The 18952-nt window shown below is 42.9% G+C and overlaps 1 protein-coding gene across 6 annotated transcripts in view; it reads left to right on the forward strand.

Moving 5' to 3' along the window:
• NKD1 (NKD inhibitor of Wnt signaling pathway 1) overlaps positions 1-18952 on the forward strand; it is a 150396-nt gene that overhangs the window by 114016 nt on the left and 17428 nt on the right. For 5 of the 6 annotated variants that reach the window (XM_088671864.1, XM_088671865.1, XM_088671866.1 and 2 more), the window contains 2 exons: positions 3069-3163; positions 10098-10193. In XM_088671864.1, coding sequence (XP_088527990.1) covers positions 3069-3163; positions 10098-10193 — 191 coding nt within the window. The remainder of the gene's footprint in view (positions 1-3068; positions 3164-10097; positions 10194-18952) is intronic. The other variant, XM_088671867.1, reaches the window with a different exon arrangement.

Here is an 18952-nt window from a genome sequence, read left to right on the forward strand (position 1 = left end):
TGGAGGATATTGATGGCTACTTGCCATGACGACTATGCTCAGCCTTCAGGGTCAGAGGCAGTAAATACTTCTGAATGCTGGTTGCTGGAAGCACTTGTCCTTGGGTGCTGCTTGCCCATTTCTCACCGGCATCTAGTTGGCCACTGTGAGAGTAGGATGCTGAACTAGATGGGCCATTGGCCTGATCTAGCAGGCTCTTATGTTCTCATGTTGTCCCTGAGATCTTGACGTCTCTGCAGGGCTCAAGACATATACAAATAAAGCTGGAAAAGCCTACTAACTACTCTTCCATGCTTCCTCACTTTAAAGTAGCTTGTGCTTCCCCTTGCAACTTTAAGGGAGACCATCTCAATGGTCTCTTCAAGTTGGGACCTGGCCTTGAGTTTGTGAAACTATGGCTTTCCGTAACTGCAGGGCCAAGGTCTTATGACCGACAGTGTGTCTCTTGGGTTGGGGTGGAGAGTTGGCATCTGAAGAGGAAGTCAATGGATATTTTTCAAGTAATGATACTGTCCATGGATCTTTTTCCAACGTCTCAGACACTGGAAACAGGAGCCTTTTAATGCTTTCCTCTTATTTAAGATAGCAGTCTAGTCTGGACAGATTTAATATTGTTGGCAAGATTCTTGGTGGAAGTTCTCATTGTGTGCAGCTGAACTCTGGCATGTAGCTCAACGGTGTTTCTGAGTTTATGGTTTTAACTCTCCCAGACAAGCATCCACATTTTATTTAATAGCTGCTTTCAGTACATTTTTGTTCCGTTTAGTGATCAGGGTTTCTGTCCAATTCGGTTTGTCTCAGTTTCACATTTTTCCATTCTTAAGTTCAGTTCTCCACATGTCTACATTTGTTTGTGATATTTTGTGATGTCCTCATGAAAATTCATTAGTGAATTTCATCTAACATACACATTTTTGTATGCCATTTTCCCTAATAGGCACAGTTTTGCAAAGCAATTTTCCCCATTTATAATGTGTTTTGGAATGTAATTTTCACTAACATGTGTGCACACATGCACACACACACAATGTACCCTAATATATGATTTTTTGTACACATTATGTGTCTGAAGAGCAGCATTACAAAATTTGGGGAAGTGCACATTTCAAAGGTAAACTCCAGTAATAAAACATGAACTCTCATAGCTACAATTTCCAGTACAATGCCTCCAGCTACACCTAACTGGTGCCCGAACGAGGAACTGCCCAATTGTATACATTGGGGAATGTGGTAATATCGCACCCTGACCCTAATAAACAACTATGAATCCAACAGCTGTCCATGCTTATTGTATTCCCTTCTAGGCAAAGCGTGCCACAAGCTCAGAGTAGCAATTCATGTAATCAGCAAAGTCCAGGTAGTTTTGTGGCTTCCAGTTCCTCCAGCTATCTTTGGGACAGGACCAAGGGGGCTTGCCATGCTGCCCCCCCCATCCCAAGTACATTAATTTGCACAGCAATTGGGTCAAGTCTCTGCTCACTGATCCAGTGTGCCCTTTTGGACTCTTTCATGTCCTATTTCTGCATGGGCAGGGAGGGACCAGTGAGGCGCATGTACCCCAGCCCTTTTTTCTGGCTTTTGACTCTTAAGGTGTATATTTTTAGAACCCAATTTATTTTTGTGTTTGTAAGTTGTTCAAGCTGTTCTTAATGATTGTGGTTTTTTTAATGTGGTAGCCCACCCTGAGACCTTAGGCTAAAGGGCAGGAAACAAACAAACAATAAAGTTATACATGGATATTTATGTGATTTTGTTTAAAACAAGATAGAAAGAGAGCGACTCTCCAATTGAAATTGGAGTGCTCAGTATGTTGAAATACAAAGGAGAGTTTTAAAGGCAACAGTCCCCTAGCAACCTGATCTCAGGTAAAATGAGCAGAAAACCTTTGCCTGCATTCAGTATTTTTTAAAAAAGTATTTCCAAGCCATTTATATGGTATGTTTTCCCCTTCTCCATCCTCCCTCCATATCTGCTCCCCGCCCCCATTTTAAGGATCTAATTCATCCCGGGACAGTTTTCACCTGCTAGGAAATGTTACTTCAATGTTTAATTTAATCTTTCCAAATATGCCAAAAGATTAAACTGTGATGTTTAAGAAACTGGGAGTATTTATTCTCCATCGGGTTTGTTCTCTGTGCCTCAATAAAGAATCTCTTTTTAAGATTGGCAGAAGAGCAAAATTTTGCCATCAGTCTTTGTTGTTGTTTATTTTTAATAAAAAAAATCAATTATAGGTTTGACAAATACTGTTGTATGAGTGAATTAATATTTTGCAGTGTCATAAAAGTTAATACTTTATAGCAAAGTTTTTTGGGGGGGGGAATGCAAATTCCACCTTTCCATTTTCAGACCTAGCCATGGCACAGTGTTACATAATGGTTCAGATTTAAAACTAACAAGAGTTTACATTAAAACTACAGTGTGCAACCATAGTTAGAATTAGGTATACAGTCTGTGGTGCTTAGTTAGTATGATATCAGTGCTGACGTAACATGAAAAAGGAAGGGAGAACGAATATTGTCCTGTCAGAATGTTGTTCTGATCTCAAAGACCAGAAATGTTGATGCTGAACAAGATGCTGCACAGTGTGTGTGTGTGTGTGTGTGTGTGTGTGTGTGTGTGTGTGTGTTTCTTAAAATGTATATACAACTTGTTTCTTTAAAAAACAAAAACCTCAAAGCAGTTTACAAAAGGAAGGGATGTCTCAGTTCTTGAGACTTCATTTCTCCTTAATTAATCTGCTGTATTTTCTTTTTTCTTTTTTTTGTTGGGTGTGTAAGTTCTTTGGTTCCTGCTTCATTGCCCAGAGGGCATTTTAATCGAAGATGATGCTGTACTGGTGGTGTATTTTGTTAGCATTCAAATCAAATTTTCAGACATTAAACCAATAACTCTGTAGACTCGACCTTTCAGTAGAACTTCACATAAAACGATTTCTCCACATATTTGTGTACAAAATTAGTTGAGAACCGAGTTTTGAGTTGAAATCGCAGAATAATGAGGTGTCTCGATGTGACAAGTGACTAAAGGCAGCCTTCTGAATTTCTCTCTTCTCCCGCCTCCCCCAGTGGCTTTGCCTCCAGAGAAGACAGATGGAGTTTGCAGTGGCGATGAAAAGAAAGTGGAGAAGGAAACCAATGTCAAGAAGCAGCTAAAATTTGAGGTAAGGACATTATTCTTTCTCTCCCTAGGCACACTTACCACTCCAATGCCCTGAGATAAATAATGTCCATGACTAAAGCCTCTCCCTCTATGTCTTGATCAACCGTGATGGCAAGCGGCATAGGAAGGTGAAGGTGGCAATAGCATATGGAGGCCCAAGGTTCTGGAAGGTAAAGCAAGGTCAGGACCTTGGAGGAGGACGAAAGTGATGGTGCAGGACCACAATTGGTGGTCTTGCAGCTGGGGATGAAGATAAAGCTGTTTCAGTGATGTCTTGGGGCCAGTATAGCCTGGACTAAGAAGTCAAGATGGAAGCCCCACCCATGGTATGTGGCACCTGACCATTTCAGTGGCATGCATTGTTGGGAGGGAGACTCCCTATGGGCTCGCATAACATAACACTGTATCCAGGGTTGGTTCTACTCACAGTTTACCCACTGAGGTTACTGGGCACGACTGAATTAGGCCCATCAGTTTCAGTGGGTCCATACGGAGAAGAACTTAGCTAGATACAACACCGGGAAAGCCCCTCCAGCTCTGATTGTACTCCTCAACCATCAGCTTCAGTATGTGTTATTGCTGGCCACTCTGAGCACCATTTCATGGAAAAGTGACATACAAATTTAACAAACAAGTGAAATTGTAGCATGCTCGCCATAAACAGAATTAAACAGTACCACACTCGCATTGCTCCTCTCTTCAGTTAAGAACATGAGAAAGGAGTCGCTGGGGCAACCCAGCCAGGTGGGCAGGGTATTACTATTATTATTATTATTATTATTATTATTATTATTATTATTATTAGCCAGCTGGACCAGGCCAATGGCTCTACTCCAGCATCCTGTTCTCACAGCAAATGTTATTTCCACACTCCCATTATCCCCAGCTGCTCCACCTGTTCTTCTTCTTCTTCGTCCTTATTTCTACCTCCTGTTCTCTAGCCAGTCTTAAGAGCCAAAGAGCAAGCAGTCAGTGAGATCTCCTCCTGTTTTTCTTCCACCACGCCACTATTCTGGGCCAGAGTGAGAGGCCAGTGAGCAAGCAGAGGAGGAGGAGGAGGTCCAGGGAGGGGTTGGCCAGCGAGCCCCTTGTTGGGGTGTGCACCCTAGGCATATGCCCAACCATACTGCCATTGCCACTGGCCCTCGAGTAGGGTGCAGGAAGGAAAATCTGTTGGAATTGGAAGGTCAGTAGGGGTAAGCCATGAGGGCTAAGGAAGCTTTGGAGCAGCCCAAGAGCTTGATGTGCTGGGAGATGGGGAATGTTGACATCTACCCCCAGGGATCAGAATGTGTGCCAGGACAACCCCACATATTGTGAACCATTTATCCCAAACACTTAATGCTTCCTTCCTTTCATGTGCTATTTTGCTGTTCCTCTACTGGCCTGATTGCGTTTCTGTGCTGCATGTGGGCTCTTTTCTTTCTTATTTTTAATTTTGTTTTCCTTTGTAGTCTACAATCTTCTCTTCCCCCCCCCCCCCACCTTTTGTTATACACTTCCTAGTGGGGAAAAAAACACTTGCAAAAAGTCTTTCATCTCTGGGCCCCCAGGGTGATCCAACCTTGACCTAGCCGCACTGGAAATCCATCTGATTAAGACAGGCGGTGAGGAGGAAAAGGTCTTGCCAGGAATGAGTCTGATGGCCTATTTCCTTGTAGACTTACAAGCAACATAAAACTGCCAGACATTGTTTGCCATTGGCAAGCTTTGCTCATGAAGACAGGGATTTAATAAACAGGAGCACCCAGATATGCCGTCATCCAGACTAATAGGCTGCTGGTCTCCATAGAGACAGTATACAGATTTTTTTTAAATTAAAATAAAAAATAGAGGACCTTGCACCTCAATGTTGTTGAAACAGCACGTGTGTTATATCCAGGTTGATGGTGAACTGAGCACCATCAGTTTGTCAAGAAATTCATTCTTATGATCATAATTTATAGGTGCTCTGGGTAGTCTCCAGTTTTTGATTATTATTTTTAGGGAGCAGCTAGCAAATTTCAGTAGGACAAAAATTCTAAGGAATTTTTTTAGATGGATCAAATGCTTGACTTCTGGGGGGGAGAGACCCATCAGATTTGGCACCCTTGTTGCCTCTGGGCCTGGTTACTGCTTCTTCAGTGTGATTTCTACCAACCCCCTAATCCCCGGCTGCTGCTTTCACCTTCTTCCTTGAAGAGTTACTTAGGTGATCCCAACTAATCAAGAATTGTGGAGTGAGTAGGATGATGTCATATTGTGTGGCCAGTCAGGTATGGCTGTGTGATGACATCGCTAAGCACAAGTGAGGATAATGTAAAAGTAGGAGAGAAAAAAGTAGATGATAATGATGATGATGACGATGATGATGATTGGCATGGCTAAATATGTCCCTGGAAAAATTGAGTAGTTTCAGCTCAGGTATATATATATATATATATATATATATATATATATATATATATATATAATTATTCATTTATTTTTAAAGGCCATCTTGAACTTTTTGAGTGCCAATGTGGAATTACAGCCAGGAAGACCCAGGCCGGAACATCATCAGTTCAGAGGGTCAGATACATAGTCCAGCTCAAGCAGATGCCCTGGTTCCAAAACAGCAGCTCTTTCTGACAATTTTTTTCCAATTCAGACCAAGCCAGAAACAACAGTTACACAATTTCAGGCAGGCTCCTATTGGCTCCCCAGATCTCCTGGTCTAGCCAGGTGGACAAGTTGGAGCACCTTGGTGGTGCTGTAGAGCAGGAAAGTTCAGGGCCAACACCTTTCTCTGCCAAGAGGTGTGGGGAGTAAAGTTCCTGGACATTGCAGCCAGATTCCCTGATTTGAATTCTGTGGAGCCTTATACTCCCATATGAACGAGGTAATGCCAGAAGGTTGTCTAGAACCAGGTAGAATTTTGCTACCTGGAACTCTGCTTTAGCCACAGACACCCTGCAAAGACAAGTGATCGGCACAAACCCCTGTTATTGAACAAAGGAAATAAGATGCATGTTCCAGCTGTTAACGCGGAGTGGCACGTCCTCACACACGCACCAAGGAAAGCTTGTGAGTTTTAGGCAGTGCAGGACAGAGAGAACTGTTCTTACGTGGCAGAGGCCCAGGCACTGAGATATTCACAGGCACGTATCCACTTGTATTCCAAATCAAAGCTTCCGAATCGTGTAAGCTAAGGGGCTAAGAGGATGATAAACGTTTTTTCGTTTCATGACCGGGTACAAAAGAATCTGAAATGTGACTGTCGAGAAGGGAGAGGTCTAAATCTGAGGTGGTGGATGTGCCTTGGCTTTTAAAGGTTCCTGGGAATGTTTGTGTAATACGAAACTCAGTTTCCACTGTCAAGTTTGCAGGCGGGGGGGGGGGGACATTGGCAGCTTTCAGCCGGGGCTTGTTACAGCTAAGAGAAGACTGCCTTTGAACTCAGCGGGGGACGGGGGGCTTTACCATTAACTGCTGTAGGGAATTGGTTTCAAGTCAGCAGATCAAGCAGGTATTTCTGAGCTCCCATCATGCCAGAGCTATTTGGAGCTGTTTATTTTACTTGCGTGCAACGACTTTTCTTTTAATTGCCCCCATGGCTTGTGTTGCGACTCTTGCTGACTCTGATCGAGGGAGCCTTGAAAGAAGGAAGGCGAGCATCTTACAGAAATTTGGGGAGGGGGGCTGTAAGCCAAGCAGACTATAATTTGCTCAATCTCCCTCTCTCCACCCCGCCACCGCTGCCAACCAGGAAGCCTGTGAACTGGGACAACTCTGTTTTAAATCTAACCTGGCAAAGTGGACTTTGGCAAGTCACTATCAGTCAGCCTTTAGGTTCTTGAGGGCAATCTCTGAGGTAAACGCAATTTGACAGTGGATGCTGAGCCATTGAGAACATAAGAAGAGCCTGCAGGATCAGGTCAGTGGCCTACCTAAGTCTAGCATCCTGTTCTCACAGTGTCCAACCAGAGGCCTCTGTGAAAGTGACAAGTTGGATCCAAGCACAAGAGCACACCCTCTTCCTGTGGTTTCTATCAGAAGGTATTCCTCTCAGTGGAGGCAGAACATAGCCCTTGTGGCTAGTAGCCATCAATAGCTTTATCCTCCATGATAAGGGAGTCGGTGGCGCTGTGGTCAAAACCGCTGAGCCTCTTGGGCTTGCCGATCGGAAGGTCAGTGGTTCGAATCCACGCAATGGGGTGAGATCCTGTTGCTCTGTCCCAGTTTCTGCCAACCTAACCATATGAAAGCATACCAGTGCAAGTAGATAAATAGGTACTGCTGTGGTGGGAATATAAACAGCACTTCTGTGGCACTCGTCACGGTGTCCCGTCACGCCACGCCTGAAGTGGTTTAGTCCTGCTGCCACATGACCCGGAAAGTTGTCTGCAGACAAACTCTGGCTCCCTTGGCTTGAAGCAAGTTGAGTGCCGCAACCCCATAGTCTCCTTTGACTGGACTTAACCGTCCAGGGGTCCTTTACCCTTTTTACCTCTCCTCCATGAATTTTCTCGGTCCTCTTTTAAAGCCATCCAAGTTGGTGGACATCACTGCCTCCTGTGGGATGGAGTTCCATAGTTTAACTGGGCACTGAATGAAGAAGTACTCTATTTTGCCTGACCTGAACCTTCCAAAATTCAGTTTCCTTGGATGTCCACACGTTCCAGAATTATAGCAAAGGAACCTTTTCTCCTTTTTGCAATGCACAATTTTATAAATTTGCATTGTGTTATTTCTTACTTGCCTTCTCTCTAAACTAAAAAGTCTCAAATGCTGCAACCTTTCCTCATGGGGAGTTTCTCATCACTTGCTCTTGCTGATATTTTCCTGGTTATAAGTTATGGACGCAGAACCACATCCTCCATGAATTTGTCTAATGCACATCTAATTTGTTTAAGCTAGTTTGTCTGTTGAGGAGAAAAAAAAGTTGCACCCCTGATTCTTGCTGATTACAGGATCAGAACTAATTTTTAAGGAGCAATGTTCTGATAGAATGCATTTGTTGGGTTTAAAAGCACTCTTTAAAAATATTTGCTGTATGTCCCCCACCGCACCCCAATCCCAGCTGCAGTTGTTGGCATGCAAAAATATAATTAGCTGCTGCAGAAAATATTCATTGTTCCTATTGACAGTTTGCAGAGACTATGTTTGAATAACAACCTTGGTTTTAGAGGCTTTGGATTGGACCCTTAGTATGTAACCACCTTGCTGTGTGCTCTAATTGTCTTTTAACATTTTCACCATAAGCCAGCTCTCATACGATTGTGTAAAGTAGCTGTGGTTGGCAAGAATTTTTCACCCCCCTTTATTAATTCCAAATTGGGTTCTACTTCAACAGATGTAATGCTTTAATGAGTTATAAGGGAGCGCCGGAATTAATACTACATTGAAAAATCTGTGTTGCGAAAGGGGTTTTTCTGAAATGGGTTTATGCCACGGGTCCATTTTCTATTAATGGTCATTTCTGTTTCAACTTTATCCTGCCTCATGCTGAGAGTGTCTCACTTTTCCTCCTTGAATTAAGGAGAGGTTTTTCTTCTCACTGTTCCCTCTCTCTCTTTTAAATTGGAGGGTCTCGCATTATATTTTCAGGCATTTTAGTAAGTAGCTTTCACATAGTTTCGTCTTCTTGCTCAATGAAACCAAAAAAATGTTTCAAATTCTCTGAGAGTCTTAGCCCAAGGGAAATAGACAAGGAGCGCTATTGAATGCCTTTCCTCTCCTGCTCAGCCGAATATACAGGAAATGGGGTCTCAATATTGTTACCATTAAGGTTGCTAACCAACTAGGGAGAGGGGATCACAACTGATCCATTGGGGCTTTTCCGCACCCCCATTCACCTGTGTGCCACTTTCCAGAATTTTTAAAAGAGCATGTTTCACCTAGCACTGAGCCAAATACCACCTTAGTTGCAGGTGGTGGAAATGGAAGGTCGGTTTTTCAGTTCAGGGGTGTGTGCACGGTCCACAGGTGGAAACAAAAGATGGGAAGAGGGGAGATTCAATTTGGGGAAAATCCATCCCCCTTAAGCCTCCCACCCAGTTTCAGGCGCCCCTTTTGCCCCACAGAAAATTCAAGCTGAAAGTTCAGGTCCTTGAGCTTTTGGCTCAGTGCAAGTTTCAACTGTTTAGCTCAGCCTTCCCCAACTTGGTGCCCTCTGAATAATGTGGGGCTGCAGTTCCCAGCAGCCCTGACCACCAGACTTGCCAGATGTGAGGCTGGTGGTATTTGTAGACCAACAAGATCTGGCGGACACCAACTTCAAGGTGAGGGGCCTTTTCACTGGTGGCACCTCTGTGGAACACCCTCCTTCAAAAGGCCTGCTGGACTCAACTTTTTCAGGCTTCTAGAAGGCTGAGCTTGTGTGCAAGGGGCATTTTGTGTATTGCTCTGAGTTTTTAATGCTGTTGCCAATTTCCGAACTTTGAATTGACTGGTGAAATGGTTCTCTGGAAAGAACCGCTAGCCACTGCTTCTGCGCAGTCAATGAGAGGAATGGTCTTCCTTACCAGATCCCAGGTGGTGATGGTAGAAGCAAGGGAACCTCAACCTGTATCACCCAAAGATGTGATTGCTGATGGGCTCTCCACCCTCGCTGACACTCATGTGCTTGCATGGCTGCTGATTGGCTAGCTACCATAAGTGTGTTTGTGTGGCTAGCCAATCAGCAGTCATACACATGCATGGCACTTACTTAGGAACTTCTTTTCTCCACCAACATCTCCTTGTTCTCTTGTTTTTATTGCTATGGTTGGACTGTTTCTATTATTCTTACAGGGAGCTCGCTAGAGGGGCCAGGTTGTTGGGTGGGCATGGGGGAGAAATTAAAAACAAAAAACAGAAAAAACCCAACTGTTGTCTGAATTTATTTTTAAAATATATTTTAAAGAGGAAGTTAGCCTCCTCTGCAAATTGGACTTTTGCTTTAGGTAATCAGCTACTCTTTGCATGTTCCTTAGGAATTGCAATGTGATGTGTCCGTTGAGGAAGACAACAGGCAAGAGTGGACCTTCACGCTTTATGACTTCGACAACAATGGCAGAGTCACGCGTGAGGTGAGCGAAGTTTAGCTTCCTGACATCTGTGTTGCTTGCTAATAAGGGGAGCGGTTTGTGCCATACTGCTCTGGGGCAAGGATGCCTCTGGTACTAACTGGCTGAGCTAGTGTGATGTTGTGGTATGTTTGTGTTCTCAGGGGATTGGGTGTGTGCGTGTGTGAGAGAGAAAGCAGGGTATAAATGAAACTTTATACCACTTGAGATAAGGAAAGGCTTTCCTTGTCAGGGTACAGTATGTGTGTGAAGTGCTGGGAGATTGCCCAAGAAAACTGGTGGATGAAGAAACCCAGACAAAGTAGGAACTGAAAAGCCAGAACTGTAGAAGAACAAAATGCCTCGTTGAAGAAATGGATCTGGCCCCAGTTATACATGCATTGCCTACTTCTAGACTTGATTGCTGCTGCACACTCTGCGTGGGGCTGCCCTTGAAAGGCAGCAGGATCAGTCTGAGAAAGGGCCTTCTCTCTGGTAGCCCCCAGGTTACGGAGCTCCATGCCCTGTGAGTTCCACTTGGCTCCTACATGTTTCTGTTAGGGTTAAAAGCAAAGTCAGCAGAAACTGGTTGAAAAACTTACACATAGAGACCAAGACTTAAACAAATGCTTGGTTTAATGGAGAAAGGAAAAATTACAAAAATTAAATTAAGCTTGCACAAAATACCCGCACAACCAAACCACCCACCAAGAGCACACTGGGAAAACGCCCAGCACAGAGGCAACACACAACACCCCTGATATACCCTGCATCATCAGCTTCACAGCAACACCTGTAGAGCTGCTCCACAGCTGCAGAGCCCCAGTCATTAAATCTTTCCTGACTCTTAAAGGTACAGTGAAACAATAATGACACTTTTACACAATCATTCAACATATCCCCTGCAGTTCATTATTGTGAAACAGAGACAAACTTTGTACATGTCTTTCATGCGCAACTTTTGGAAGTGCTTTAGTAAAGATGTCTGCAACTTGTCTGTCACCGGGGACATATTCAAAAACAATTGTTTTGTCAGCAATCAAATTCTTTACAAATTGTAAACGTAATCTCAACACTCTAGTGCGCTGTGTGTTGGTTTCTGAGCACAGGATAGCAAGTCCACTCTGGGAATCGAGATAAACTTTTACTGGGAGTGATACTGGCATCTTTAAGTCTTCAAATATTTGTAAATACCACTCTATATCACGGATGGCCTGAGTACAGGCATATAACTCACTTTCAGTTGAAGAAAGACAATTAATCATTTGATTCTGTGCTTTCCATTCAAAAGGACACCCATTATAAAAATAAACCATACCAGATGTACCTTTGTAATTATTTTGCTCTACAGCATGAGATGCATCACAATATATTTCAAAACCTTTGTCAATAGATGGTGTAAATTCCAATCTGTAATGTTTTGTGTGTTTGAGGTACATCACCACTCTCTTAAGAGCTTTGAAGCATTGGGTAGTGGGTTTTTCTACAAATTTTGCCAGAAAATGAAAAGCATAAGTCACATCTGGCCTTGAAACTCTTTGAATAAAATTGAGCTTGCCTATGGCAGAGCGATACAAAGTTTTGTCAGAGAACGTGTTATTGCCATCTGTTAAAGTGAAACCACATACCATAGGCGTTTCTTTCCCATTTGCATTCTTTAAACATAACATTTCAACAAGATCATCTATTTTTGCATTTTGATGAATCAGATAAGAACCATTTTTGCCTTCTTCAATTTGCATGGATATATAGTTTTTAGCTTTGCCTAATTCTACCACATCAAATTTTTCTTGTAACAGTGACACTATCTGTGTATATTCATGTTTAGTTTTTGTAGAAATTAATATATCATCTACAAACACACATAATTTGGTCACAGAGTTTCCATTTTCTTTTGTAAATACACAGTTATCTGCCTTGCCTTGTGTAAAGCCAAAATTCAGCAATTCCTTCACTAAAGTCTGATGCCAGTTTTTACCACTCTGATGCAAACCATAAAGAGATTTATTTAGTTTGCACACTACTCCTTTAGTGGCGATTACGCCATCAGGGACACGCATAAAAATTTGTTCTTCTAAATCTGCAAACAAATAGGCAGTTTTTATATCTACATGATAGACAGAATGTCCACGCTGGGATGCATCTTTTATCAAAAGCTTAACAGATTCATATTTTACGCTCGGTGAGTAACACAAATCATAGTCTTCACCTGGGATTTGCTGGAAACCTCTGGCTACTAACCTAGCCTTGTACCTTACAACTTCGTTTTTATCATTCATTTTCACTTTATAAACCCATTTTGAATCAATAACTCTCATGTCTGGGGTTTGTGGTACAAGAGACCAAGTGTTATGCTCTTTTAAAGAAGCTATTTCATCATCCATAGCTTTGTACCAATTTACAGCTTCATGCAAAGGTAATTTTTGAACATCGTTGTAGCATTTTGGCTCAAAAACTACTTTATTGGCATACACAGTGTATAACTGCTCTTTTGAAAACCGTCTTGGTTCCTGTCTCTTTCTGTCTGAACGTCTTAGTCCTGAAGAAGAGCTAGGCCCTTCAGAATCAGTAGAACTATTTGGACTTCTAGCTTCAGACTGTAAATTGCTATCATCAGACTGATGAGACTCTTGTGGGCTTTTCTTACTTTCAGAAAACTCAGAAGAACCTAACCTTTCTTTAGGTGTCTGTGTCTTTAAATTTTCAAACAAATCACCAGACACAACAGGCTTTTCGTCTTCAGATCCACTAGTATCCCCTGCTCCAGCGTCTTCCTCTTCTACTTCTACTTCCTCCTCATCAGCATTATTTAAACCATCACTATCTTGAAAAATAGCAACTCTATTCCAATTTACAGTTTCAATCATGCTTCTGGTAATGTGAAATTTGCCAGTTGCTGGTACATAAACTCTGTACGCCCCCTGCTGGTAGCCCATAAACTTTCCTTGAACACTACGCTCATCCAACTTGTGTCTAGCAGGGTAGTGAATAATAACGTCTGAACCCCAAATTCGTAGGTATTTCAAATTAGGGCGTTTTTTAAACAACATTTCATAGGGTGTAACATTTAAACTAGAATGATAGGATCTGTTTTTAACAAAAAGATAGGCATGAAGAGATTCCGCCCAATATTCTTTCCCCAAATTAGCATCATGCAAGTAAGTTTTAACACCTGCCTGCAAATCACGTTGCACTACTTCTACAATCCCATTCTGCCAAGGACTTCTAGGGCAGGACAACTCGTGAATAGTCCCCTGCGCTTCCAGGAAATGTGAAAATTCCTCAGAAACAAATTCTCCCCCCCTGTCAGAAAACAAATGCTTTATAGGTTTGTTAAAGTGGGTTTTTACCCAGTTGCAAAAAATCTTGTACTTCTCAAGTGCTTGTGACTTTTCAGCAATGGTGTAAACAAAACAATATCTGCTGTACTGATCAATAAGAGTAAGCCAATATTTTGAATTTCCTAAGGAAGGAGGGAGTGGCCCTACTAAATCACAATGCACACGTTCAAATGGCTCTGTTACTTTCCTGCCTGAGCATTTACCCTTTCTTGCAACTTTTATCTTATTCTTACAACAAGATACACATTGCATATAGTATTTACATGGCTTTAAGTTTAGTCCATCAACAATCTTCTTTGTCTTTATCACATCTGTGAAATTTAAATGTCCCAAAAGTCTATGCGCCTCATGAATACATCTGGAGTGAGGCTTTACATTTCTCAGCCCTTGGCTTGGCTGGGTTACTCTACAGTTCACAGGTGGCTGTGAATGCTTTTTAAAATATAGTCTATATAAACCTTCAGACTCTCTGGCATACAATACACGCTTTCCCCCTTTGTAGAACTCACATAGTGATTTTGTGAAGCACACAGTTACTCCTTGGCGTGCAAAGCAACTTACTGATAATAAATTGTCCACTGATGGGCAGTAAGTGCAATTTGCTATTGTGATGTTCAAGGAGTCAAGTTTCACAGTACCTCTGCCAAGCGACTGTAGAACGCCGGAGTTGGCCAGATGAATGGTGCCAATTTCCTCTTCGAAAGAAACAAACAGACTTCGGTCGTTACAAAGATGAATTGACGCCCCGGAATCTACTACAAACGATTTCCACGTGTCATCTTTAATTACTTTACGACCTAATTCACGAACATGGAACGCTCGCGGCTCACGTCCATCTTTACGATGTGCTGCCGACTGCTGGGTTGCTGTCTGTGATTTACGGACTGGAACGGACCCTGAAGCATTTTGCTTTTTAAATCTGCAGTCCCTCGCAAGGTGCCCCTGCTTTTTACAAAACCAGCAATGCTTGGAAGTTTTGAAAGCAGATGAATCACCACAGACTTGCATACGGCGTTCCTCATTATTTTTAGAAATAGGAGTGCTAATCCCACAAGCCTCCCTTCTGTCCAGCTCGCCCATCAATCTTGCTGTTACCCCTTCCACAGTTAATTTTGCTGGAGGTACAGCAGATATCTGGCTAGCTATGGCAGACACTGACTCCTTTCTAACGTGCACTGCCGCAAGACTGTCCCACATTTCTTTGGCAGTCTTCTTATTTCTTATATACACAACTTGCTGATCACTAACAGACAAGTTAATTAATGCCCTTGCTTTAGCATCACCTTTCGACCAGGCATCGGTCACAGGAGCAGGAGGGTCCTCGGCCACGTACTTCCACACATCACGGGAAGTTAGAAGTGCTTCCATGCGAAAGGACCATAAGCTATAGTTCTCGGCCGTTAGTTGCGGGAATGTTAAAGCCTTCTCAGCCTCAGCAACACGGTCTGCCATGCTGGAACTTTTCAACCACCAGCCCACAAAACCGTTGCAGCAAGAAGAAGGAAAAAACCTTTCTAAACCTTTCTCCAAAAACTAACACGTGCAGTTCCACGCTCAACCACTGGGCCCATAACCAAGATGTTAGGGTTAAAAGCAAAGTCAGCAGAAACTGGTTGAAAAACTTACACATAGAGACCAAGACTTAAACAAATGCTTGGTTTAATGGAGAAAGGAAAAATTACAAAAATTAAATTAAGCTTGCACAAAATACCCGCACAACCAAACCACCCACCAAGAGCACACTGGGAAAACGCCCAGCACAGAGGCAACACACAACACCCCTGATATACCCTGCATCATCAGCTTCACAGCAACACCTGTAGAGCTGCTCCACAGCTGCAGAGCCCCAGTCATTAAATCTTTCCTGACTCTTAAAGGTACAGTGAAACAATAATGACACTTTTACACAATCATTCAACAGTTTCAACACTACTTCCAGCTGGCCTACGGCCCAGTTCATTTTTAGTCTGCCCTTCTCTTGTTCTCCTTTGCTTATTTGGGCTGGCTTATTGCTATTTTATTTTTAAATTTTAATTCTAGTTGACCGTTTAAGGTGGTATAATAGTACCTAAAATGTGTAGTGCAGTTGGGGCCCTTAGCAGCAGGCTTGCTTCACCCATTGCTGTAAATCCATGTCTGGTTGCTGAATGCGTGCGCTGGGCCCATGAGGAAAGTGTTATGCTTTCAAGGGCTCTGTGGCTTTACGTGATCTCTGCCAGGCCATTTGTATATGTTCAGTCGTTGCTTGATTTCGCAGCCACGCCTCTACGTGAAGCAGCTTTGAAATCTCCTGCTTTTCGAATACCCTGCGCTATTTTGTTTTGTTAAGCATGTCGTCGTTTTGATGCCGGGGATTAGCCATTTAAAAACAAAGGCGTTTTAAAGGGGCTTGTTTTTGAAGGGATAAAAATCTCAAACAAATGATACTTTAAACGGAGTGTCAAAACAAACCCTTGCAAACATATGCTCCTTTTGGCTCCCCTCCTGCCTTTATAGCTGAGCTATTGAAATAGCAAGGGCCCCTTTTGAAATTATTTCCAGGGAGATTAACGACATCAGTCAACCATATTTATAGGTATGGAACAGAGGTCCAGGCTGCCATCTCTGTCAAATCTCAGGCTGCCCACCATCAGATTTAATTGCAAAGCAGCAAAATATAGCTGGTGTCTTTCCATAAGTCATATGAAGACAGCGTAGGGTGTCTTGGGGCATGCAAGCCCCTCAGGAAACTTATGCACAGATCAGGCCTGTGCAACTCTTTTCATCCCCATCTGGGCAACTTTCCGGGAGCCACCTACCAGTTTTGGGTAGGGCCAAAAGTGGGCAAAGCAATGAAAGTAGATTTTGCTTTTGTACATTAGACTAGTTTCTGCACACACTCCTCTGTCCTTCATTTCCCACCCCTGGCACAGACTGTAGAACTGTGTTGGAAAACACTGCTTCTCCTTGGATTTTGGTGTTCCAAATTACAAAGTGTGACGGTGGAAATCTTCTTTTTTCCAGAATTTTGCATTAGAGCGTCAGGCATGCTCACATTGCCACAGCTCTTAATTCCGTCATGCCTTCTCCCCACTTTGCTTTAGCCTGATACATAAGCCGACAAAATTTGGTTGGTATCTGTCAGTCTCGGGAGACCATGGAAGAGTGCGCCTTCGGGGGCGAAGTCAAACCATTGGAATGTTGCAGCGCCTGCTTTGGCTATAGAGACCAATTTGGGAAAGTCGTGTTTCATTCTAGCTGGGGCAGATGAAGACATCTGGTTGTGCTGCTGCAGACACACCATGGCGTTGTGCTCCTCCTAATGGATAACAACATTTCCTAGCCTGTGATGATGATGATGATGATAGTAAAATATAATGCAGCCTGTGTTTCCATGCTGAACAAGCAGAACAAAGGTTTCTAACCTCTTGGCAGCCTAGTAAAAACAAGCAGAAAGAGACTTCTGCCAAGCAAACTGGAGAAGGAGGGGACATATTACTTCATGGGCATAGCAGCTACACCTGGTGGGTGTGGCAGCTGCCCATGTTGAAATGGGGCTGGCCCAATTGGCCTTGCGCTCCCCTGTGTTCTTTTAATGAGTTAGGCATTCTGGACTGTTGATTGCCACTCTTTCTTTAGAGCCTTGGGGGGGTGGGGTGGGGAGGCTCTTTGCGTATCCAAATCACTGACTGGAACATAAGACAGAGTACAAGTTATGCATGGGGCAAAATGTCATCTGTACTCTCAAATGACCCAAAAATCCTAAAGGGAAAGTGTGTGCGCTCCCCGCCTCCTCTGCTTTTAACCCAAGCGCTTGCTTTTGTAATAACAAATTCTCCATGAAAAGTACTCAAATCTCCATCTTAGAAGGAAACTCTTTGGAGATCGGCAGTCCTCTGTTTAAGATCCTTCTAAACGTAATGCTGCTTTGATGGTTTTCTTGAGATACCTCTTTTGTGGTGTTTTGGGTCTCTCTCCCGCCCCCCCTTCATTTTTTTTCTTTTTCACTTCCAAGTTCAGATCTTCAGGCTTCTTTTGAAATGATTGTGGCGTGTACTTGGGAGCATAATTAATGTGATGGCAAATTATAAAATTAGCATCCAGCCGCTGTACTTGAAACAGTGTCATTAATGTCCAGGGTGAGAAGACTGAGAAGAAGGGAAAAATGCCATTTATGGTCTTTTTGGCGTGAGAGGGAGATAACTTTCCACACTGTAATGTGGATATAACTACAAAACTTGGCTAATATTACTTCCCAGCATTCCTTGTGCCATGCAGAAATGAACTCGTTATATATCACGAGAGGCTTTTAGGGAGCTTGACAGCTGCCTTGTAATTAGCTTCATATGGTTGTTAATAATTGGACTTCAGACTTGGAATAGAGCATACAGAGTTTGCCAGCCTTGAGGCTTCAACTTACCAGGTCTCTCTCTCTCTCTCTCTCTCTCTCCCCTTCCATCTTTTCCTATCTCACATCCCCTCACTGCTTTCTTCCTGATCTACCTTAGGCCTGGTTCCAATATTTGCCAAAGGTGGGGTTGTTATTGATTTGAGCCTAACGTTTTTACGCTAACCACCATTCCACACTGGGTCTTTTAAACCAGATTCTGTTAGGGCTGGAAGAGCCTGTCAATCTTGGTTTCTCTAATTTTTGTGTTTGTGGTTGCTGGAGTGTCAGACTGGGACCTGGGAGACCAGGGTTAACTGTGTGACTTTGGGGCATTACCTGCCCCTCAGCGTAACCAACCTCACAGAGTTGTGGGGATTAAATGAGAGGGAGAACCACGTGCACCAGCTTGAGCTCCTTGGAGAAAAAGGCGGGATATACATGCAATGAATACAATACAATAAATAAACAGGTTTCTCCTTTTTTCAGTTTTAGCTTCTTTTATTGGAGAAGATCCGCACAAAACTTTGTACACATTTGTGCATTTCTCCTAATATGTACACAATTTATCTTAAAAGAATGCATTTCAGGGTGCTATTTCTATGGATTTTAAAAGATGTTTGCTGGAGGTACTACTACTGGTACACTGGCACAGAACGATTGCCTAAGACTGCAATCCTGTATGCACTTACTTGGGAGTGTGTCCCATTGAAGTCAATAGGACATGCTTCTGAGTACGTAGAATTGCTTTGTAAGAAAAATACATTTACTCTTAGCCCACTCTTAAAACTGTTTAATAATCATCACAATTTATTATTTATACCCCATCCATCTGGCTAGGCTTCCCCAGCCACTCTGGGCTGCTTCCAGCAGAATATAAAAACATAATAAAATGACAAGACTTTAAAAACCTCCTGATATAGGGCTGCCTTCAGATGTCTTCTAAAAGTTGTGTAGTTCTTAATCTCCTTGACATCTGATGGGAGGGCATTCCGTTACTTAGAAGTAAGCCTCACTGAGTTCATTAGGACTTCCATCCAGGTAAATAAGGATAAGATTGTAGACCTAATGGTCTT

This window comes from Zootoca vivipara, chromosome 6, assembly GCF_965207765.1.
Source record: "Zootoca vivipara chromosome 6, rZooViv2.hap1.1, whole genome shotgun sequence".
Classification (NCBI taxonomy): domain Eukaryota; kingdom Metazoa; phylum Chordata; class Lepidosauria; order Squamata; family Lacertidae; genus Zootoca; species Zootoca vivipara.